The sequence below is a fragment of the Bufo bufo genome, chromosome 10 (genome assembly GCF_905171765.1).
Source record: "Bufo bufo chromosome 10, aBufBuf1.1, whole genome shotgun sequence".
NCBI lineage: Eukaryota > Metazoa > Chordata > Amphibia > Anura > Bufonidae > Bufo > Bufo bufo.
This window is the reverse complement of record NC_053398.1, coordinates 766301-790757: the sequence shown is the minus strand read 5'-3', so window position 1 is coordinate 790757 and position 24457 is coordinate 766301. Positions and strand designations below refer to the sequence as shown.

Sequence of the window (24457 nt, the reverse complement as noted above, 5' to 3'; positions counted from 1 at the left end):
CCCCGACCGTCACAATAACCAAATGTTGTGGACAATAGAAAAATCTATAAAAAGAAAGAATTCATCCCAAGCAGCGCAAGCAAACGCTTTTATTTCATACATTCTGATGCCCCTGCAGACTGGACCGGGACCACGTGGAAATCGCCGCATTCATTACGGAAACATGGCATTAACCCTCATACCCAGCTAGAGATGAGCGAGTCTCCGGTCACAGCCACGGGATCTGCTCACACCCATCCACCAGGGTTACTGACGCGGACTAGGGACATCTTATCTGTAGGTAGTAGTGGTGTGGAGAAATCCGGGGGTTTTAAGAAGTATGCTAATGAGCTACTGGAGCACCAGGAGGCGGGCTTAGGAGGGTCGAGCACCGCCCATCTCCTTCAAATCAAGCCCCCCTCCCTTTAGATTGACAGTGCTAGACCTGAGATCTCACGCCTGCGCACATCTTCAGATTCACCCTTATGAGCCATACTGTGCACGCGCCGATCATGTCACCTGCAGCGGGGTCGGCTTTCACTCTAAAGGGAGGGAGTGGGGGTTGCAACTTGAAGGAGATAGGCGTCAGTATGGGGCGTCGCTGGAGCGGTGCTCGAACCACCTTCGCCCGCCTCCTGGTGCTCCAGTAGCTCATTAGCATATTTATACAAGTTCATATTTCCCCCCACTGCTACTACCTATAGAGAAAAGAGATGTCGCCCTAATCAGCGTCAGTAACCCTAGCGGGCGCTACGCCTGGTGTGTGGGGTGACAGCCGCTTTAAGGCCCTATTAGGCTGGGTTCACATGACGTTTTTCCTGTTTAACATATTCAAAAAACGTATACATTAAACGGACGCCTCGGACTGATGCCACACAGTGGCATCCGTTCACCATAGAGTGCCATGAAGTATACTTTTTTTACCGGACTGCGCAGGATAAATGGACGCGGTGTGCTGCGTTTTTGTATCCTTCTTTCTGTAACGTATACATCATAAAGCGTGGTGTGAGCCCGCCCTTAGACAGAATGGTTTTCAGGCCAATTATCGTGAACCAGCGTTCGTAGGAGCCCTTATTCCCGATACCTGGCGTGCCAATCAGCCGATAAATCAGTAAGTGCACCTTAGACTACTCTCACATCTGCGCTTTGTATTCCGGTTCTGAGATCCGACAGAGGATCTGAAAACCGCAGCAAAACGATTCCGTTCGATTTAGTACATTGGGATGCATCCGTTCCATTCAGATGCAGGTGTATTAGATCCAAACTGAACAAACCAGAAAAACGGACACGGGGCCATTGACTTACATTGAATTTAGTGCCAGATCCAGGTTGTTCCGTTTCGCAGACCGGACGCAGCGGTTTTGTGTCCGGTCATGGAATGGAAGGCATCCTGATCTGTTTTGTCCGCGCTGACGATACATGGGGACCGAGCGGTAATAGGACTGAGTGAGGGAAGACCACGGCAGTGGCGATCATTCCTGCCCCTAAGTCTCACGTGTATGAGCGGCACAGTGTGCATGTGTCCGGAGAGGGGAGGACACGGCTGTAATTCCTCCGTCTGTCGGGAAGAGCCGGGAGGTACAATACGCCGGCCTCGGATCTTCTGCGTATACGTCGGATCTGCAGATAAAGATCTCGTGTCAATTGGCCACAAACTTCCCAACAGCCGGCGAATCGTGAGCCAGAGAACTAATGCCAGGAGGTCGGCATCCCCTCCCCCGTCACGTGCTGCGCTCTGGGCGCCTCCTTCACTTCTATCCAATATGGCGACTAATTCAATATTTCATAGAGCAGTAATGTACAAAACAGCTTCTGTCCCTTTAATGTTGGGGGAGGGGAGGGGGTTTGTACATGATCTGCTGCAAAGATAAAATAGTATTAATTTCATCATTAACAATCTCTATGTACAAATAATACATGGCGGCCGGAGCGCTACGAGCGCAAACACAGGCGCCGAGCCGGGGACGCGGCCCTGAAATGCAGCCGGCCCATTAGCACAGTCCCCGGAAAGTGTTCAATGTCTTACAAGTCCTGACACGCGCCATCTCCTGGTCCAAGATGGCGGCCGGGGCGTGTTAATCGTCCATCCCGGGAGATTCGCCCTGCTGTATCCGTGAGGCTATCCTGATGGCTTCTTCCAAGGACTGCTGCTCGCCCAGCTGACGGGGAAAACACAAGGCATTACCTCATCTGCTCTGGATTTCACTCAGATTCCTCATGTTTTTCAAGATCTCTGGTTGTTGTCCTTGAATGAAAATCTTTAGTGTTTACTTCCAGGGGATTCGTGTCCTGGTCATGTGATGGGCGCTACTCAAGGGACCGCTATAGTTGTGCGCCAGCACATCCCCTGGAGATAATCTACGAAGCTTCCTTTTGAATGACAGCAAGCAGAGATACTGAAATCATTTAAACATTATAGAACTTTTCACTTTATTTTGTTTTCTGAAATGGAATATTCCTTTAAATCCCCTGTAAATTTAAGTCCTCGAGCCGACATCGGTCACAGTGTACATACAGCCAAGATGGCCGCCCTGGCAGCTTTCCCATCCTTCTGATGAATGGATCCGTCCCCTGCTCCTTTATCACTGGGCACTTCAGATATCTGGGGGCCAGACTGGAAACAGAGGTCCCATCCGGGGGCCCCACCTCTGGGTCCCCAAGCGCTTGTACAGATTCATATTCACACCAGCAGCCATGCCCACATACCTAGGCAAGGTAAGTTACTGTTTATCCTTAGGCTCAGTGCCCGCTCATTAACCTCAGGAGCCAATCAGCTAACTCATCTTCTACAACAACCAATCAGATTCAAGCTTTTGTTTCTCAAATAACCTTACAAAAATAAATAAAAAATAAATACAACAGTGTGACTGTGATTGGTTGCTGTAGGCCCCTCCCCCTCGTACCGTGACTGCAATCTGTGTCCCGTTGGATGTGGCCAGCAGTGTGACCGGCCGGGTCTCGGTGACCAGGTGGTGACCGTGCTGCTGCCCCATTTCCACGGAGGCCGCATGGAAGGCCGACAGGTCCTGCGCCACTATAGCCACCTGTGAAGGGAGAGGAAATGGGGGAGATTCACAGGTAGGAAATACCAGACACGGAAGTGTCCTCCGAGGAGCCCAGCACAATCACTTACATGCCGGGTGCCATCCTGGGCTATAAGAGCCAGCTGCTGTCCTGACTGCGTCACTGCGGCCGGCAAGCCGTCTTCTCCCTCCACTCCAGTGACGTACGTGATCTGGGAGCCTTTCAGGACTTCTTCCGCTGTAACAAATGGAAACTGTGAGCATTACTCTGCCTACAAGCCAAAACATTAGCACAAGCTCTCTGAATACACTGAACAAGCAGACGAGTCTTTAAAGGGGGACAAGTCATGGGAGAGCTCTGCACAAACCTCGCTAGGTTTCCAAGAATAAAGGAGCACCCCAACCCGCTGCCTGGAGCTTGTTTTCTGGGGTTCCTCTCTAATGCGTTATGTACAGCGCCACAATCACAGCAACACGTGAAATATTAACCTGACGCCTATAATAAAGCATGCTGTGAAGAAGCCGCCACATTAAACGGCTGATGGAGCTGCTCCCTGGCATCAACACAATGGACGCCGTGTTTACTCAGTGAAGTCCCAATCAATCATTCACAGTCCGCAAACACTGACGTAGAGATAAGGATCAGCGTGCGAGAACGCGGGACACGTTCCCCAGTGCTCCCATAGCGGAGCCCGTCCGCTGCAAGAAACCGATTCTATTGCAGGAATTTCAGGTAGTGAGCAAGAGCGCCCTCTGCTGTTCACAAAGAGAACTTCTGCACGGTCACTTACGCTCCCATTACCATCCGTATGGTTAGGGTTGAACCGCTGACATGTAAATAGAAGTCACCTTTGTAAGGCTACTTTCACACTAGCGTTCGGAGCGGATCCATCTGATGTTTCATCAGACGGATCCGCTCCGATAATGCAGACGTTCGCATCCGTTCAGAACGGATCCGTCTGCATTAAAACTTAGAAAATTTTCTAAGTCTGAAAGTAGCCTGAGCGGATCCGTTCAGACTTTACATTGTAAGTCAATGGGGGACGGATCCGCTTGAAGATTGAGGCATATTGTGTCATCTTCAAGCAGATCCGTCCCCATTGACTTACATTGTAAGTCTGGACGGATCCGCTCGCCTCCGCACGGCCAGGCGGACACCCGTGCAAGCAGCGTTCAGGTGTCCGCTCACTGAGCGGAGCGGAGGCTGAGCGCTGGCAGGCGGATGCATTCTCAGCGGATCCGCGTCCACTCAGAATGCATTGGGGCCAGACGGATGCGTTCGGGGCCGCTCGTGAGCCCCTTTAAACGGAGCGCACGAGTGGACACCCGAACGCTAGTGTGAAAGTAGCCTAAAACAGTTTGTATTCAATACTTGCCGCGAGCAAAAAGAAAATAAGAATATTTCCAAAAGACCTCGGGTGCGACAAGGTATCCAGTCTAGACAATCGTATCTCTCCTATCCTGATGGTTTTCTACAATGTATCAGTGCAGGTAATAACGTATCAGCCTGCGGGGGGGCAGTATCATTATGGGAGCCCTCCGATTACTTCTTCCCTATGGTGCTGGTTAGATTTGTCTATTAAAGCCGTTTTGGCTGTTGCAGCACAAACAATGGAAGCAGCAAAATGCAGGACTGTGGGGCCGGCAGCTGTTCCAGATCAGCGGTTCTGAAGGGAAGGAATGTATGAATGCGGGGCGCCCCTCCCCGCTTGTCAGTGCGCATTCTGTGCCAGGTAAGGCTCCTCAACGGATGCTGCCCGGGCCTCGCCATGCTCGTTAGCAGATCCTTTGTGAGGGTGACAAGCTGTGGCCTGGCACCTGCCCAAACCTCTGCGCTCACCAGGTGTCCAGGGCAAACAGATCTGCTGTGTGCGCACGAGAGCTTTGTTCTGGATAAACGGACACTTCATAGCGATCCAGGTATCGATGTCAACTTAGCCAGCAGCTGCGATAACGGCGAGCAGCTCACCCGGGCCATCAATGAGGGGTTCTAACACTGGCCCTGATTACTGTGTGCTACGCCCTGCGCTGCCAAGGCCTGTATGAGGCGGCACAGGCCTCACCCTAAATTAAATGCCTCTTCCGGTAACCTGTGCGCACAGCTGCCACAGATTTCTGTCATTTTTTCACACCAAATTTCTGACATAAATGAGAAAAGTGAGGTGGCCGATGACTCCGCCCATATTATGTCCCTTTTTGGAAATTGGTGAGGCACAATAAAGTTGCAATGACATAAAAAAAAGTAGCAAAACCGGGTTTCGCAAATTTGTAACACTGGAAGACTGGGTAGGGGGAATGATACATTTCACCCTTTATGTTTCTATTACCAACTGGCGGTGCCCTCCTGTAATCCTAGCTGCTATAGGGGGGCTACTATTGCCACTTGTCAGCGGGTGCGGGGAATCTGTGCGGATACACGGAGAAGACCGCGAAGAGTCTGCCCTCACTGCTGCGCTGTTATTGGGGGGCTTTCTGCTACCAAGACTATATGGAAGTCTATGAGCTGCTACGTAATACCACATCCCCGGCAGGAGAGATGGACCCCCAGCGATAAGTGATCACCACTAGACGGGCTTCATTTCAAGAATGGGTTGTCAGGTTTCCTGGGTGGGAATAGAGGGTGCGGAGGGGTAGCACTTACGTGGCTGCGGTACATAGAAACCTTCCTGGTCCTCCTCGATGGGCTCCGTGTCATTGTGCGCCGTCCTCTTGTGCATGGCGAGTGTGGAGATCTGCTTGTACGTTTTGCCGCAGTGGTTGCAGTTGTACGGCTTGGAGTGAGTGTGAACCACGTGATGTTTGTATAGGCTGGAATATTCCGTGAAACGTTTATCGCACCCCGGCACCGTACACACGTATGGCTTCTCTCCTGGCCGTAGAGACGAGATCAAAGGTCAGTCACATATATGGATGTAAACGTCTCTGGGGTCTCCGCACTGGAGATCTGGGACATAAAGCAGTGATCGCGAGGGGCAGGGGGATCCGCAGCAGAAGCGTCTGCCTCAGATTCCACTCTCCAGCTGCTGTGAAACTCCAACTCCCAGCGAACATACTTCCTCAGCTATTCCTGTGACTCCCAAATGAAATGAGGATTCTGGGAGTTGTAGTTTCAGAACAGCTGGAGTGGCGGAGGTTGCTGATCCCTGCACTACAGATATACATCAGGTATGTGAATGGTATGGACATAGCCTTAGTTACAAGTCGCCATCCACTGTCTCTGAGCAGCAGCGCATGTGGTGCTACCTGTGTGTATCCGCACGTGGTTCTTGTAATTGGTGGCGCTGGCGAATGCTCTGCCACAGCCGGACTCTGAGCAGTAATATGGCCGCTCCCCTGTGTGTGTACGGATGTGAACTTTCCGGATGTTTGATGTGGTAAATGACCTTCCGCAACCTTCGAACGGACATTTGAACGGCCTCTCTCCTGCAGGCAAATAATGAGAGATAGTTTAACCCCTCAAAGACCGGGCCCATTTTCATTTTCCTCCCCACATTCCAAGAGTCATAACTTAGCATAGACATATAAAAGCTTATTTTTGGGATGCATACAATGTTTTGATCATTGTTAGGACTCATGCACACAACTGTGGTTTGTAAAACACAGCACTTTTGGTTTTGCTCCCATTTTGCATGAGCTGAACTCAAAGATCTGAAACATTTTCTACAGACACAGAAGACTCATTACTCTCAGATACTGTTCACAAATCTGTCTAGATCTGTGTCAGTGAGCGCTTCTCCTTTGCCGAGATAATCCATCCCACCTCACAGGTGTGGCAGATCAAGGTGCTGATTAGACAGCATGAATATTGCACAGGTGTGCCTTAGACTGCCCACAATAAAAGGCCACTCTGAAATGTGCAGTTTGATCACACAGCACAATGCCACAGATGTCGCAATTGGCATGCTGACTGCAGGAATGTCTACCAGAGCTGTTGCCCGTGCAATGAATGTTCATTTCTCTACCATAAGCCGCCTCCAAAGGAGTTTCAGAGAATTTGGCAGTACATCCAACCGGCCTCACAACCGCAGACCACGTGTAGCCAGCCCAGGACCTCCACATCCAGCATGAATATTGCACAGGTGTGCCTTAGACTGTCCACAATAAAAGGCCACTCTGAAATGTGCAGTTTAATCACACAGCACAATGCCACAGATGTTGCAACAATAGCAATAGCTGTGCGAAGTTGCAGAATATCGGCAGGAACTGGAACACGGTGTCGTAGACGCCGATCCAGAGCGTCCCAAACATGCTCAATGGGTGACATGTCCGGTGAGTATGCTGCCATGCAAGAACTGGGATGTTTTCAGCTTCCAGGAATTGTGTACAGATCCTTGCAATATGGGGCCGTGCATTATCATGCTGCACCATGAGGTGATGGTCGTGGATGAACGGCACAACAATGGGCCTCGGGATCTCTGTGCATTCAGAATGCCATCCATAAAATGCCCCAGTGTTCGTTGTCCATAACATACGCCTGCCCATACCATAACCCCACCGCCACCATGGGCCACTGATCCACAACGTTGACGTCAGCAATTGCCCACTGAAGTCAATTATGACGATGAACTGCAGTCAGGTCCAGACCCCGATGAGGACGACGAGCATGGAGAGGAGCTTCCCTGAGACGGTTTCTGACAGTTTGTGCAGAAAATCTTTGGTTATGCAAAATGATTGTTGCTGCAGCCGTCCAGGTGGCTGGTCTCAGACGACCATGGAGGTGAACATGCTGGATGTGGAGGTCCTGGGCTGGGGTGGTTACACGTGATCTGCGGTTGTGAGGCCAGTTGGATGTACGGCCAAATTCTCTGAAACGCCTTTGGAGACGGCTTATGGTAGAGAAATGAACATTTATTGCACGGGCAACAGCTCTGGTAGACGTTCCTGCAGTCAGCATGCCAACTGCACGCTCCCTCAGACGTTGTGCTGTGTGATCAAACTGCACATTTCAGAGTGGCCTTTTATTGTGGGCAGTCTAAGGCACACCTGTGCAATATTCATGCTGTCTAATCAGCACCTTGATATGCCACACCTGTGAGGTGGGATGGATTATCTCGGCAGAGGAGAAGCGCTCACTACACAGATCTAGACAGATTTGTGAACAATATCTGAGAGTAATGGGTCTTTTGTGTATGTAGAAAATGTTTCAGATCTTTGAGTTCAGCTCATGCAAAATGGGAGCAAAACCGAAAGTGTTGTGTTTATATTTTTGTTCAGTGTATGTATGTGTGTATATATATATATATATATATATATATATATATATATATATATATATATATATATATATACACATACATACACATACACACTGCTCAAAAAAATAAAGGGAACACTTAAACAACACAATGTAACTCCAAGTCAATCGCACTTCTGTGAAATCAAACTGTCCACTTAGGAAGCAACACTGAGTGACAATCAATTTCACATGCTGTTGTGCAAATGGGATAGACAACAGGTGGAAATTATAGGCAATTAGCAAGACACCCCCAATAAAGGAGTGGTTCTGCAGGTGGTGAGCACAGACCACTTCTCAGTTCCTATGCTTCCTGGCTGATGTTTTGGTCACTTTTGAATGCTGGCGGTGCTTTCACTCTAGTGGTAGCATGAGACGGAGTCTACAACCCACACAAGTGGCTCAGGTAGTGCAGCTTATCCAGGATGGCACATCAATGCGAGCTGTGGCAAGAAGGTTTGCTGTGTCTGTCAGCGTAGTGTCCAGAGCATGGAGGCGGTACCAGGAGACAGGCCAGTACATCAGGAGACGTGGAAGAGGCCGTAGGAGGGCAACAACCCAGCAGCAGGACCGCTACCTCCGCCTTTGTGCAAGGAGGAACAGGAGGAGCACTGCCAGAGCCCTGCAAAATGACCTCCAGCAGGCCACAAATGTGCATGTGTCTGCTCAAACGGTCAGAAACAGACTCCATGAGGGTGATATGAGGGCCCGACGTCCACAGGTGGGGGTTGTGCTTACAGCCCAACACCGTGCAGGACGTTTGGCATTTGCCAGAGAACACCAAGATTGGCAAATTCGCCACTGGCGCCCTGTGCTCTTCACAGATGAAAGCAGGTTCACACTGAGCACATGTGACAGACGTGACAGAGTCTGGAGACGCCGTGGAGAACGTTCTGCTGCCTGCAGCATCCTCCAGCATGACCGGTTTGGCATTGGGTCAGTAATGGTGTGGGGTGGCATTTCTTTGGAGGGCCGCTCCCGACTCGGACCGTGCGACCTTACTTCCTCAGGCTTTCTCCCTCTCTCTCATACAGAAGGTTATTTCACCCCTCCATTATTCCAGCAGCAGGCCTCACCTGCAATCAGCTCCGGCAACAGACAATACATGTAGTGGAAGAGTGTGGACTGACAGATCCCACTACCAAACCTACCCACCAGTCCACATGAAATTCAGCCCAGAACAACATCTAGACAAAACGGTCCCAGCTGAGGTATGTGGGTGGGATATACACGCCTCCCAGCACTTATACTGGACACATCACCACAATATATATGTGTGTGTATATGTGGGGTGGAACAAGGTGATTGAATAATGGCAAATTACGTTAGTTTTTTTTTCCCATTACGACATACACCGCACAGGAAATTTTTAGATTTTAGTAGTTCAGACATTTTTGTAGGCGCTGATACCTGTAAGGTTTATTTTTTATATGTACAATTGGGTGATTTGAATTTTTATAATATTTATATTTTAACTTTTTACTCTTGTGGGGCTATAACCTGCGATCTTCTGATTGCTTGGCTTGTAGACTATAATAGAAAACCTCTGGTCATTGCGGCCGGGAGCCTCCTGTATTATACAGCCGGCACCCGCCGTGTACGGAGCGGGCTGAGTGCAGCAGTCTGCCCCATACAAGCCCTTGGACATAATGCCATACATGTAAGTGTTAATGGTTAACTAGTAAGCAAAAAAGACAAGCCTAAGGGTTAATTTACATGCTGCATGGTTTGTCACAATTTTTTGGAAAGAAATTCAGCTTAAAGGGATTCTGTCACAGCCTATAGAGCCGCGGACATGCACGGCTAGATCGCCGCTACCATGTCCGCAATATACCTGTCCCATAGCGCTGTGTGCTTTTATTGTGTTTAAAAAAAGATTTTATAGATAAATGAGCCCGGTAAGGAGCCCAAGGGGCCACACTAACCGTTTTGGAGCCCAGCCACGGCCCCTATGAAGGAGCCCAGCACCGCCTGCATCCTCCGAATCTCCTCCTTGCTCAATTAAATTGACGTAATCTCACAATGCGCGAGCTCGCGCAGTGCCGGCATAGTGCTCCTTCCCTGTGCTGGCATCAGCCTCAGGGAAGGAACTGCGCATGTGCGAGCTCGCGCATCACAAGATTACGGCGATCTAACTTTGTGAGCAAGGAGGAGATTCGGAGGATGCAGGCGGTGCTGGGCTCCAAAACGGTTAGTGCGGCCCCTTGGGCTCCTTACCGGGCTCATTTATCTATAAAATCTTTTTTTAAACACAATAAAAGCACACAGCGCTATGGGACAGGTACATTGCAGACATGGTAGCGGCGATCTAGCAGTGCATGTCCGCGGCTCTATAGGCTAAAACGAGGTGACAGAATCCCTTTAACCCTGCAAAAATAGGTGGCCGTGCAATCCTCCATACACTGCGCACAGGTGGCCGTGCAATCCTCCATACACTGCGCACAGGTGGCCGTGCAATCCTCCATACACTGCGCACAGGTGGCCGTGCAATCCTCCATACACTGCGCACAGGTGGCCGTGCAATCCTCCATACACTGCGCACAGGTGGCCGTGCAATCCTCCATACACTGCGCACAGGTGGCCGTGCAATCCTCCATACACTGCGCACAGGTGGCCGTGCTATCCTATCCTCCATACACTGCACACAGGTGGCCGTGCAATCCTCCATACACTGCGCACAGGTGGCCGTGCAATCCTCCATACACTGCGCACAGGTGGCCGTGCAATCCTCCATACACTGCGCACAGGTGGCCGTGCTATCCTCCATACACTGCGCACAGGTGGCCGTGCAATCCTCCATACACTGCGCACAGGTGGCCGTGCAATCCTCCATACACTGCGCACAGGTGGCCGTGCAATCCTCCATACACTGCGCACAGGTGGCCGTGCAATCCTCCATACACTGCGCACAGGTGGCCGTGCAATCCTCCATACACTGCGCACAGGTGGCCGTGCTATCCTCCATACACTGCGCACAGGTGGCCGTGCAATCCTCCATACACTGCGCACAGGTGGCCGTGCAATCCTCCATACACTGCGCACAGGTGGCCGTGCAATCCTCCATACACTGCGCACAGGTGGCCGTGCAATCCTCCATACACTGCGCACAGGTGGCCGTGCAATCCTCCATACACTGCGCACAGGTGGCCGTGCTATCCTCCATACACTGCGCACAGGTGGCCGTGCTATCCTCCATACACTGCGCACAGGTGGCCGTGCAATCCTCCATACACTGCGCACAGGTGGCCGTGCAATCCTCCATACACTGCGCACAGGTGGCCGTGCTATCCTCCATACACTGCGCACAGGTGGCCGTGCAATCCTCCATACACTGCGCACAGTTGGCCGTGCAATCCTCCATACACTGCGCACAGGTGGCCGTGCAATCCTCCATACACTGCGCACAGGTGGCCGTGCAATCCTCCATACACTGCGCACAGGTGGCCGTGCAATCCTCTATACACTGCGCACAGGTGGCCGTGCAATCCTCTATACACTGCGCACAGGTGGCCGTGCTATCCTCCATACACTGCGCACAGTTGGCCGTGCAATCCTCCATACACTGCGCACAGGTGGCCGTGCAATCCTCTATACACTGCGCACAGGTGGCCGTGCAATCCTCTATACACTGCGCACAGGTGGCCGTGCTATCCTCCATACACTGCGCACAGGTGGCCGTGCTAATCCTCCATACACTGCGCACAGGTGGCCGTGCTATCCTCCATACACTGCGCACAGGTGGCCGTGCAATCCTCCATACACTGCGCACAGGTGGCCGTGCTATCCTCCATACACTGCGCACAGGTGGCCGTGCTATCCTCCATACACTGCGCACAGGTGGCCGTGCAATCCTCCATACACTGCGCACAGGTGGCCGTGCTATCCTCCATACACTGCGCACAGGTGGCCGTGCTATCCTCCATACACTGCGCACAGGTGGCCGTGCAATCCTCCATACACTGCGCACAGGTGGCCGTGCAATCCTCCATACACTGCGCACAGGTGGCCGTGCTATCCTCCATACACTGCGCACAGGTGGCCGTGCAATCCTCCATACACTGCGCACAGTTGGCCGTGCAATCCTCCATACACTGCGCACAGGTGGCCGTGCAATCCTCCATACACTGCGCACAGGTGGCCGTGCAATCCTCCATACACTGCGCACAGGTGGCCGTGCAATCCTCTATACACTGCGCACAGGTGGCCGTGCAATCCTCATACACTGCGCACAGGTGGCCGTGCAATCCTCCATACACTGCGCACAGTGGCCGTGCAATCCTCCATACACTGCGCACAGGTGGCCGTGCAATCCTTATACACTGCGCACAGGTGGCCGTGCAATCCTCATACACTGCGCACAGGTGGCCGTGCAATCCTCCATACACTGCGCACAGGTGGCCGTGCTATCCTCCATACACTGCGCACAGGTGGCCGTGCTATCCTCCATACACTGCGCACAGGTGGCCGTGCAATCCTCCATACACTGCGCACAGGTGGCCGTGCAATCCTCCATACACTGCGCACAGGTGGCCGTGCTATCCTCCATACACTGCGCACAGGTGGCCGTGCAATCCTCCATACACTGCGCACAGTTGGCCGTGCAATCCTCCATACACTGCGCACAGGTGGCCGTGCAATCCTCCATACACTGCGCACAGGTGGCCGTGCAATCCTCCATACACTGCGCACAGGTGGCCGTGCAATCCTCTATACACTGCGCACAGGTGGCCGTGCAATCCTCTATACACTGCGCACAGGTGGCCGTGCTATCCTCCATACACTGCGCACAGTTGGCCGTGCAATCCTCCATACACTGCGCACAGGTGGCCGTGCAATCCTCTATACACTGCGCACAGGTGGCCGTGCAATCCTCTATACACTGCGCACAGGTGGCCGTGCTATCCTCCATACACTGCGCACAGGTGGCCGTGCTATCCTCCATACACTGCGCACAGGTGGCCGTGCTATCCTCCATACACTCCGCACAGGTGGCCGTGCAATCCTCCATACACTGCGCACAGGTGGCCGTGCTATCCTCCATACACTGCGCACAGGTGGCCGTGCTATCCTCCATACACTGCGCACAGGTGGCCGTGCAATCCTCCATACACTGCGCACAGGTGGCCGTGCTATCCTCCATACACTGCGCACAGGTGGCCGTGCTATCCTCCATACACTGCGCACAGGTGGCCGTGCAATCCTCCATACACTGCGCACAGGTGGCCGTGCAATCCTCCATACACTGCGCACAGGTGGCCGTGCTATCCTCCATACACTGCGCACAGGTGGCCGTGCAATCCTCCATACACTGCGCACAGTTGGCCGTGCAATCCTCCATACACTGCGCACAGGTGGCCGTGCAATCCTCCATACACTGCGCACAGGTGGCCGTGCAATCCTCCATACACTGCGCACAGGTGGCCGTGCAATCCTCTATACACTGCGCACAGGTGGCCGTGCAATCCTCTATACACTGCGCACAGGTGGCCGTGCTATCCTCCATACACTGCGCACAGTTGGCCGTGCAATCCTCCATACACTGCGCACAGGTGGCCGTGCAATCCTCTATACACTGCGCACAGGTGGCCGTGCAATCCTCTATACACTGCGCACAGGTGGCCGTGCTATCCTCCATACACTGCGCACAGGTGGCCGTGCTATCCTCCATACACTGCGCACAGGTGGCCGTGCTATCCTCCATACACTGCGCACAGGTGGCCGTGCAATCCTCCATACACTGCGCACAGGTGGCCGTGCAATCCTCCATACACTGCGCACAGGTGGCCGTGCTATCCTCCATACACTGCGCACAGGTGGCCGTGCAATCCTCCATACACTGCGCACAGGTGGCCGTGCTATCCTCCATACACTGCGCACAGTTGGGCTCCCTGACCTTCGGGTGCCAGTTTTTTCAGTAAAACACAAAAAGTGATAAATTATATTACAGAAATAAGTTTCAGGGCAATAAGGATATTGACCTGTATAATACAAGCGCCGTCCCCTCCTCCATCTTGTGAGCCAATGATATCGTTTGGTGACTTTTTGGAAACTATTTGTGCAGCTGTTCCTCGGTGAGGACGCGATGTTCTCCTCTGCTTTCTAAGGACGGGGCGTCACCAAGTGGAGGACACAGTGTTCTGCTAGGGCTCCCCGCCCAGTGCATACAGACCTCGCCGCCGGCACCGTCTGTTAGGGAATATTATATAACACCATGTTGCCATGGAGACAGGAAACACTTATTGTAAACACTGCAGGCAACGAGCGGCGGGAATCGCTGGATATTTAAAGAAAATAACGGCAGAAATGACAGTGGGAACAAAAGGAGCCTCCCGGGCAGCGCACGAGAGAACACAAGTGCACGGAGAAATTACCCCCCCCCCCCTATAATTGTGATTAGGGCCTAAAGTCGCTAGAAGTTTCTATACTATCTATGAATTAACCCTTTTTACCCCGGGCCAGTTTTCACCTTCCTGCCCAGGCCATTTTTTGCAGATCTGACATGTGTCACTTTATGTGGTAATAACTCTGGAACACTTTTACCAAGTCATTCAGAGATTGTTTTCTCGTGACACATTGGACTTCATGATAGTCATAAATTGGAGTCAATATATTTCACCTTTATTTATGAAAAAATCCCAAAATTTACCAAAAATTTTGAAAAATTCTAAATTTTCTAAATTTCAATTTCTGTGCTTTTAAAACAGAAAGTGACACCTCATAAAATATTTATTACTTAACATTCCCCATACGTCTCCTTTATGTTGGCATCATTTTGTAAATGTCATTTTATTTTTTTAGGACATTAGACGCTTAGAAGTTTAGAAGCAATTCGTAAAATGTTTAAGAAAATTTCCAAAACCCACTTTTTAAAGGACCAGTTCAGGTCTGAAGTCACTTTGTGGGGCTTACATAGTAAAACCCCCCTATAAATGACCCCATTATAGAAACTACACCCCTCAAGTTACCCAATACTGATTTTACAAACTTTGTTAACCCTTTAGGTGTTCCACAAGAATTAATAGAAAATGGAGATGAAATTTCAAAATTTCACTTTTTTGGCAGATTTTCCATTTTAATCTATATATTTTTTCCCCCACTAAAAAAGCAAGGGTTAACAGCCAAACAAAACTCAATATTTATTACCCTGATTCTGCGGTTTACGGAAACACCCCACATGTGGTCGTTAACTGATGTGAGGGCACACGGCAGGGCGCAGAAGAAAAGGAACGCCATATGGTTTTTGGAAGGCAGATTTTGCTGGACTGGTTTTTAGACGCCATGTCCTATTTGAAGCCCCCTGATGCACCTTACAGTCAAAACTCCCAAAAAGTGACCACATTTTGGAAACTACGGGATAAGGTGCCAGTTTTATTTTTAATTGCTCTATATTACGTTTTTTGTGAGGCAAGGTAACCAAAAAATGGCTGTTTTGGCACCATTTTTATTTTTTAAAACATTCATCTGACAGGGTAGATCATGTGCTATTTTTTTTAAAGCAGGTTGTTACGGACGCAATGATATCAAATATGTCTACTTTCTTTGTTTCAGTTTTACATAATAAAGCATTTTTGAAAAAAAAAGGTTAATGTGCCGGCATCAGTGTTTTCACCGATGCCTGCGCATACAGCAGGGGTCCGGCTAACGGGAACAGCCGGACCCCTGCAGCTGATTGGGCGGGCCGTAATGGTTGGAAGCTGGGCGGCAAGTCACGTCCCGCTGCACTGTACTATTACGGTGCTGGTTGGGAAGGGGTTAAAACATTCCTTTTTCCACACAGACCTAATACCATTGGGAGCAGGGTTATTTAGATATAGGGCAGCAATTACAGTATTTTTCAGACTATAACACGCATCAGACTATAAGACTCACCTAGGATTTGGAGGAGGAAAATAAGAAAAAAATATTTTACATCAGACCCCCAAGCTCCATCAGCCTCAGATCAAACCCCCCAGCCTACATAAGCTTCCTATCAAACCCCTCAGCCCCAGATCAGACCCCATCAGCCTCAGATCGGACCCCCTGCCCCCATCAGCTACAGATCAGACCCCCCCAGCCTCCATTAGCCTCAGATCAACATCCCATCAAACTCCGATCAGACGCCTAAAGCCCCACTAGGCCTCAGATCGGACCCCCCCCCCAGCTACAGATCAGACCCCCAGCCCCTATCAGCTACAGATCAGACCCCCCAGCCTTCATTAGCCTCAGATCAACCTCCCATCAGACCCCTCAGATCAGACGCCTCCAGCCCCACTCAGCCCCAGATCGGACCCCCCCAGCCCCTATCAGACCCCCATCAGCTACAGATCAGACCCTCCAGCCCAACTTAGCCTAAGATTGGCACCACCCTAGCCCCCACCAGCTACAGATCAGATCCCCAATCAGACCATATCAGCCTCTGATCGGACCCCCCAACCCCCATGAGCTACAGATCAGAATCCCAATCAGCCCCCATCAGACTCCCCATAAATAATTAAATAAATAATCAACTTACCTCGCTTGTTCCGGACGGCGCTGTATATCCAGGACTCGCCGCTCCATTGTTTCTTCTGGGTCCCACTGTGTACTGTGACCTGATGGTGCACCGACGGCCCGCCGCTGTATGTGGTCAGGACACCACCGTGGGACCCGGAAGAAGACAAAGTACAGCCACTGCAGTGCTACTCTCACCTCCCCGTGCCTCCATAATGGAAGTGGTCACTAGCATTCAGAGGACCTTGTCCTAAGATTAAGAAGGATGAAAGAGGTATCATACACCATACAGATCACCGTTAGGGACCAGATCCCTACCAGTCAATTGCCACCATATAAATATTAAACAGTTAATCCATATGCATCATATGCGTTGTACCTCGATACAGCTGGTGTATCAATTCATTTTGTATATTGCCTGTAGCAAATAATGCACGGCCTTCAATGTTCAAATAGCCGAATGCGTATTGTCTCCAAGGACTGCGGAGATTGCATAATCGGATCTCGATACTGCTGAATAAACGGCGATTGTATCACTGAGAAACGCACAGAAAGTAACGAATCAGTTGTTATGAATGTTCCACTCAATTAGCGCGATTGTCATTCATGTTAATCCATCGTTTCCTGTAGGTCGCGATATTGCTGAATGAGCCGTTATATGTGGCTCTAATGTCCCCTTATATGACAGGAATAGTCAATGATCCCCCACAATATTGTGAGATACGGCTGCTTGTAGAGGAGGGATGGAGATGAGCCCAGACCGTGGCGTCCCACGTGGATAGATCTTACCTCCGTGTCTTCCTCCTAATAGTGAGTACTGCGGTCACGTTAACTCCTTGTGTGGATCGGGGGACCGCTCGGCGTTCTCCGTGAACCCTCAGTTGAGTAACTTGCCGGCTTTGACGCCGGTCCCCAACAGTGATCTGTATGGTGTAGGAGACGTCTTTCCTCCTTCTTAATCTTAGCACAAGGTCGTCTACCAGTATTTTCATCCTCATATGTTTCTAAGGTGTATGCATGTTAGGGTCCATTTAAGTAAATGCCGTCAGATGTCGAGTGCCTATCATTACTACACATATGGTGGCAGGGTGAGCCATATTGGTTGGCGCACCAGTTCCATACCCGTGGACAGGGGAGCCACCTTGTTCTCTATATTCACGGATAAAGACTCCTTCATACGGCCGTCTCAATGAGCCCTTATAGTCCGAACAATAGAGTAAATCTTTGCATCAGATGGTGAAAAAAAAATAATCCAGTAACAATATTGTTACACATGTATCAAGTCCATTTCACCTGCACTGATACACTGTAACAAACTCAGCTGTGAATTTCTAGGTCAAGATGGGATTTCATCTATTAAATATTTCCTATGGTCGAACGTAGCAGTGAAAACACTGCACCAGCCACTCAAAGCGCTGCTGACATACTCCAGAAAAGATGGCGGCGCGGGGGCCACTTACCTGTGTGAGTTCGGATGTGTTTCTGCAAGTCTCCTGATGTCTTGAACGACTTGGTGCAGTTTTCCTCTGTGCACCTATAGGGCTTCTCTCCTGTGTGCGTCCGTACGTGGCTTTTTAACCCGTAGCCTACAGAAATAAGTCAGACGTCACAATCCTGAACTTTGGAAAAGTTTGTTTCACTTGTCTAGAACTGACTGATCCAGAGTTCATCATGTCTTGTACTCCAGTCACATCTAAAGCTGTATTGTCCTTCGGCTAGCACATCCACAGCTGAATTCAGTCTCTTTCCTCCTGCTGCTCAATGTTGTCATGGTCCAGTGCTGACAGATGGAAGTCAGCTGGGGATGCAGCTTTGGAGGTAACTGGAGTAGAAGTCAGAAAAATAAAAGAAGAGAAGAATGTGCAGTGCCCCCCCACCCTGGGCCATAAACGGCGCTGCTCTCACTAGGTTCCCATTTCATTACTCCCTGCACCGCTGGACAGAGAGATCTTGGATTACCGGACCTGTTGCAAACGCTTTCCCACAGCCGCCATGTTCGCACTGGTACGGCCGGTCCCCAGTGTGCGATCGCTCGTGCACCTATTAGATATAAAGTTACATCGTGTCAGCGGGTGACGATCCGGCAACATCTGAAGAATCAAAGGACGCCAACAGCAACAAGCTCCAACATACAGAAAGGCTGGGTGACGGTAACGCCAGCTATGCCGATTGTCATCCAACTTTCCCAGACACGGAACTTACTAAGAAATGCTTAACCGGTATTATTAATAACGTGAAAGACGACAAATCAGGGACTCCATTTAACCCCTCGCCAACCAGCTCCACACATGTCTCTTTAAAGATGACACCCGCTTCGGAACGGAGTGGGTGCCATAGCCGCTGGGTGTCCGTTGTTTCAGGGCTAATGTCTGATTGGCAATAACAAGGACTGAAAACATTTAACCCCCAAGATGGCATGGTAAAATGTTCCCAATACACCTGACAGCGCTGCGCTCCCGGGTCCTTAATGTCTCCCCACGTGACGACAGGGGGAACCGTGGGTGGTCCGTGAAAGGACTGGTCTCTCTGAAGAAACCAAGATGGCTTTTAGAGCTGTAGTTCCCATGGAGCCCTGCAGGTGGCGGGCTCCATAAGAACGTCGTAATCCTGCAATAGACGCAGCCGAGTGAGGGCTTATTATCTAGGGGGAGCCAACAATCACAATCATCCCCTTCCTCCAGAATTAAAAATATTGAATAAACAGGGATTAAAAAGTCATACAGTACAGACCCTGCAGTTTGGACCCACCTTCTCATTCAAAGAGTTTTCTTTGTTTTCATGACTATGAAGGCATCAAAACTATGAATTAACACATGTGGAATTATATACATAACAAACAAGTGTGAAACAACTGAAAATATGTCATATTCTAGGTTCTTCAAAGTAGCCACCTTTTGCTTTGATTACTGCTTTGCACACTCTTGGCATTCTCTTGATGAGCTTCAAGAGGTAGTCCCCTGAAATGGTCTTCACTTCACAGGTGTGCCCTGTCAGGTTTAATAAGTGGGATTTCTTGCCTTATAAATGGGGTTGGGACCATCAGTGGCGTTGAGGAGAAGTCAGGTGGATACACAGCTGATAGTCCTACTGAATAGACTGTTAGAATTTGTATTATGGCAAGAAAAAAGCAGCTAAGTAAAGAAAAACGAGTGGCCATCATTACTTTAAGAAATGAAGGTCAGTCAGTCAGCCGAAAAATTGGGAAAACTTTGAAAGTAAGGGCTATTTGACCATGAAGGAGAGTAATGGGGTGCTGCGCCAGATGACCTGGCCTCCACAGTCACCGGACCTGAACCCAATCGAGATGGTTTGGGGTGAGCTGGACCGCAGAGTGAAGGCAAAAGGGCCAACAAGTGCTAAGCATCTCTGGGAACTCCTTCAAGACTGTTGGAAGACCATTTCAGGGGACTACCTCTTGGAGCTCATCAAGAGAATGCCAAGAGTGTGCAAAGCAGTAATCAAAGCAAAAGGTGGCTACTGTGAAGAACCTAGAATATGACATATTTTCAGTTGTTTCACACTTGTTTGTTATGTATATAATTCCACATGTGTTAATTCATAGTTTTGATGCCTTCATAGTCATGAAAATAAAGAAAACTCTTTGAATGAGAAGGTGTCTCCAAACTGCAGGGTCTGTACTGTACATCGCAAAATGGCATCAATAAAAACCAGTAATAACCCTGTTCAACCAGATCGTCCCACAAAAAATGAGCCTCACACATAAAAAGCTCCGGGGGTCAGAATATGGCAATGAAAAGAAAACTTATTTTTTTCAGTATTGGAACACAAGAAAAACTATATAAATGTGGTATCGCTGTAAATCGCACCGACCCGGAGAATGAAGGGAACGCCGTAAAAACAAACCCATAAAACTGTGGCAGAATTATTTTCCAATTCCACCCCATTTGAAATTTTCTCCCAGCCTCCCACTACGCCGCATGCAAAATTATATGGGGCCATTAGAAAGTACAGCTTGTCCCGCAAAAAGTCCTCATATGACTATGTGAAAGGAAAAATTAAAAAGTTATGGCTCTAGGAAGGCAGGGGGTAAAAGTTCGCCTGGTCCTCTATGGGTTAAATGGAAATGCCCTTTAAGCCTCAAACAATGTCGGCAATGTTTGCTTTTCCATTCTAAAGAAATGTCCTATCCTTATCCGCGAAACAGACAAGTATAGGACATGTTCTCTATCTCTGCAGCGCGGTCATACGGATGCGCTGAAATTAACGGGTCCGCATCTGATCTGAAAAAAAATAAACGATCGGATGTAGAAGAAAGAAAAAAGCCTGTGTGCATGAGGCCACCGTGGGCAGATGACGGAGCTGGCGGAGCGGCCTCTTACCTTCAGGTGATGAGCCGTCGTGTAGAGCTTTCCGCAACCCTCATACTCACAGCGAAATGCTTTCTCATTGGTCTGTGGCGCTTTGACCGTCACGCGGGGCCCGTGTCCTTGTAAAACAATCTGCAAAGTAAAAAAATATATAAAAACTTTACCTAAAATAGCAAACAGCCCAGATGTCAGTGACACAGGGGCAGAGAACGTGAACCCCACCTGCATTTTCTTCTCCTGCTCGGACTCGCCGATCAGCGCGCTGCTGCTCACACTGTCGCTTCCCTCAATAGAAACCTGAAGTACAGAAAACACGGCCCTGGCTGCTGTACTGTGTAGTGCCGGGGGTGCTGGCACGTCTCGGGTGTAGCTACACAGCGACATTTCATATACCATATTTTTCACCCCATAAGACGCATTTTTCCCCCTAAAAGTGTGTGGGGGGGGGAAATGCCTGTGCACCTTATGGGGCAAATACTAATGAGCACGTCCATTATGGAAGTGCTCATTAGTACCAGAAAGCGGTGAAGGCTCAGCAGGAGGAAGAAGATCGCAGGCAGCGTCCAGGAGCAGGAGAGGCATGGAGGCTGATGAGAGGCATGGAGGCTGATAATGGGGGTGATGAGAGGCATGGAGGCTGATAATGGGGGTGATGAGAGGCATGGAGGCTGATGAGAGGCATGGAGGCTGATAATGGGGGCGATGAGAGGCATGGAGGCTGATAATGGGGGTGATGAGAGGCATGGAGGCTGATGAGAGGCATGGAGGCTGATAATGGGGGTGATGAGAGGCATGGAGGCTGATGAGAGGCATGGAGGCTGATAATGGGGGTGATGAGAGGCATGGAGGCTGATGAGAGGCATGGAGGCTGATAATGGAGGCTGATGAGAGGCATGGAGGCTGATAATGGGGGTGATAGGGCTCTTATCTGAGGTCTGATTGGGGGTCATTTACATTGGGGTCTGAGCTGAGGTCCGATTGGGGGTCATTTACATTGGGGTCTGAGCTGAGGTCCGATTGGGGGTCATTTACATTGGGGTCTGAGCTGAGGTCCGATTGGGGGTCATTTACATTGGGGTCTGAGCTGAGGTCCGATTGGGGGTCATTTACATTGGGGTCTGAGCTGAGGTCCGATTGGGGGTCATTTACATTGGGGTCTGAGCTGAGGTCCGATTGGGGGTCATTTACATTGGGGTCTGAGCTGAGGTCCGATTGGGGGTCATTTACATTGGGGTCTGAGCTGAGGTCCGATTGGGGGTCATTTACATTGGGGTCTGAGCTGAGGTCCGATTGGGGGTCATTTTCATTGAGGTCTGAGCTGAGGTCCGATTGGGGGTCATTTTCATTGGGGTCTGAGCTGAGGTCCGATTGGGGGTCATTTACATTGGGGTCTGAGCTGAGGTCCGATTGGGGGTCATTTTCATTGGGGTCTGAGCTGAGGTCTGATTGGGGGTCATTTTCATTGGGGTCTGAGCTGAGGTCTGATTGGGGGTCATTTTCATTGGGGTCTGAGCTGAGGTCTGATTGGGAGTCATTTTCATTGGGGTCTGAGCTGAGGTCCGATTGGGGGTCATTTACATTGGGGTCTGAGCTGAGGTCCGATTGGGGGTCATTTTCATTGAGGTCTGAGCTGAGGTCCGATTGGGGGTCATTTTCATTGGGGTCTGAGCTGAGGTCCGATTGGGGGTCATTTACATTGGGGTCTGAGCTGAGGTCCGATTGGGGGTCATTTACATTGGGGTCTGAGCTGAGGTCCGATTGGGGGTCATTTTCATTGGGGTCTGAGCTGAGGTCTGATTGGGGGTCATTTTCATTGGGGTCTGAGCTGAGGTCTGATTGGGGGTCATTTTCATTGGGGTCTGAGCTGAGGTCTGATTGGGGGTCATTTTCATTGGGGTCTGAGCTGAGGTCTGATTGGGGGTCATTTACATTGGGGTCTGAGCTGAGGTCTGATTGGGGGTCATTTTCATTGGGGTCTGAGCTGAGGTCTGATTGGGGGTCATTTTCATTGGGGTCTGAGCTGAGGTCTGATTGGGGGTCATTTTCATTGGGGTCTGAGCTGAGGTGTAATGGTAAATATTTTTTCTTATTGTCCTCCTCTAAAACCCTATGGGCCGATGCGTCTTATAGGGCGAAAAATACGGTAACGGATTTCGATGGTGTTGCATGCGGCGGTCTCAGCAGGTCACATGGCGACGCCACTGAAATACATCACAAGGAATGTCGCCGTGTAGCCGAACCCTTAGGGTTGATTCACACCGTTTTTTGGGGAGGTTTTGAGAGCGATTTTCCTGACAAAGCGAGAAGTGGATCCCGCAGGACGGAGGAGAAGTCCTTCTTTCATATTTCCGATTCCTTTCAAAGCCTCCTCCAGAAAGCTGAGTGTGAACCTCCCCTACATCATCTCACCTATACCTTGGCTGCATACTGCTCCAGAGCGCTAATGGTGTCCGGGTCAATGGTGGCCTCCGCCGTGTGCAGTCCAGCCACCGTGCCGTCGGCCTGGATAGCGAGGATGGTGTCCGGCTGCGGGACCTGGACGGCATGGTGGATGTATGCCGTCGTGCCATCTTCTAGCTGCACGGCCTGCACGGAGCTCTGGTCATAGGAATCTGAGAGAGGGGAGACGTAAGGGGGTCAGTGGGACCATCTACATGGGTACCTATGGATCTCAATCATAAAGCAGCACTCCGCCTTTACCTTTGGAGTGATGGATGTAGGCGGTGGTCCCGTCCTCCAGCTGCACGGCCTGCCCATCCTCCAGGCGCAGAGAGTCTAGGAGGAGACAAGCGTCATGTCTGCTCACACCGACTTCTGGGGCAGTGTCATAAGTCTGCGCTTTGTGAATACGGCCTTAAAGGGGGCAGTCCAGGAAAGGAGACGACGGGTTATGACGACACTGCACACATCACTAGATCATCTAATGGCCATGACCAGAGTCACTACGCCACACACTCTGGTGATCGGGAACCATTACTGGTGCAGTAGAGGAGAGCGGCGGGGGGCATCCACTCATCTCTATGGGCGGCACTTACCACTTTTAGGGACATGCTGGACATAAGCCGCGGAGCCGTCCTCCAGCTGAATCACTTGTCCTTCCATGAGTTTATCATCTACAGAGAAGAAATCATTAGTAGGCGACTGTCCACTCAGCAGAGCCGGCTGTGCGCACAAGGCGGCTGCACTGGTACCTTTTGCGTTGTGCTGTATATACGCTGTGGAGCCGTCCGCCAGGGTCACTGCTTGTAAGCTCACACCCTCCATGGTGTCCATGCTCTCCCCATCTGCACAAGTATTACAATACAGATCATCACTAAGGGTCAACCACTGCTGGAAGGGGTGGGGCTTACTCGAGGGGCGGGGTTTCATTATCCAGGGCGGAGGCTTCTGCTGCAGCCAGCTGTCTTACAGCCAGACGCAGGACG

The 24457-nt window shown here is 50.5% G+C and overlaps 1 protein-coding gene across 1 annotated transcript in view; it reads right to left on the bottom strand.

The window, feature by feature from the left end:
• Nucleotides 1-962: 962 nt before the first annotated feature.
• Nucleotides 963-24457, bottom strand: part of ZNF143 (zinc finger protein 143) — a 53078-nt gene continuing 29583 nt past the window's right edge. The window contains exons 3-15 of the mRNA XM_040409469.1: nucleotides 24224-24316; nucleotides 24068-24145; nucleotides 23733-23807; nucleotides 23448-23644; nucleotides 21255-21329; nucleotides 21045-21164; nucleotides 18669-18744; nucleotides 18165-18290; nucleotides 6246-6425; nucleotides 5644-5871; nucleotides 3113-3240; nucleotides 2883-3023; nucleotides 963-2138 (exon numbers count right to left, since the gene is read on the bottom strand). Of these exons, the coding sequence (XP_040265403.1) occupies nucleotides 2055-2138; nucleotides 2883-3023; nucleotides 3113-3240; nucleotides 5644-5871; nucleotides 6246-6425; nucleotides 18165-18290; nucleotides 18669-18744; nucleotides 21045-21164; nucleotides 21255-21329; nucleotides 23448-23644; nucleotides 23733-23807; nucleotides 24068-24145; nucleotides 24224-24316 (1601 nt within the window). The 3' untranslated portion in view covers nucleotides 963-2054. The remainder of the gene's footprint in view (nucleotides 2139-2882; nucleotides 3024-3112; nucleotides 3241-5643; nucleotides 5872-6245; nucleotides 6426-18164; nucleotides 18291-18668; nucleotides 18745-21044; nucleotides 21165-21254; nucleotides 21330-23447; nucleotides 23645-23732; nucleotides 23808-24067; nucleotides 24146-24223; nucleotides 24317-24457) is intronic.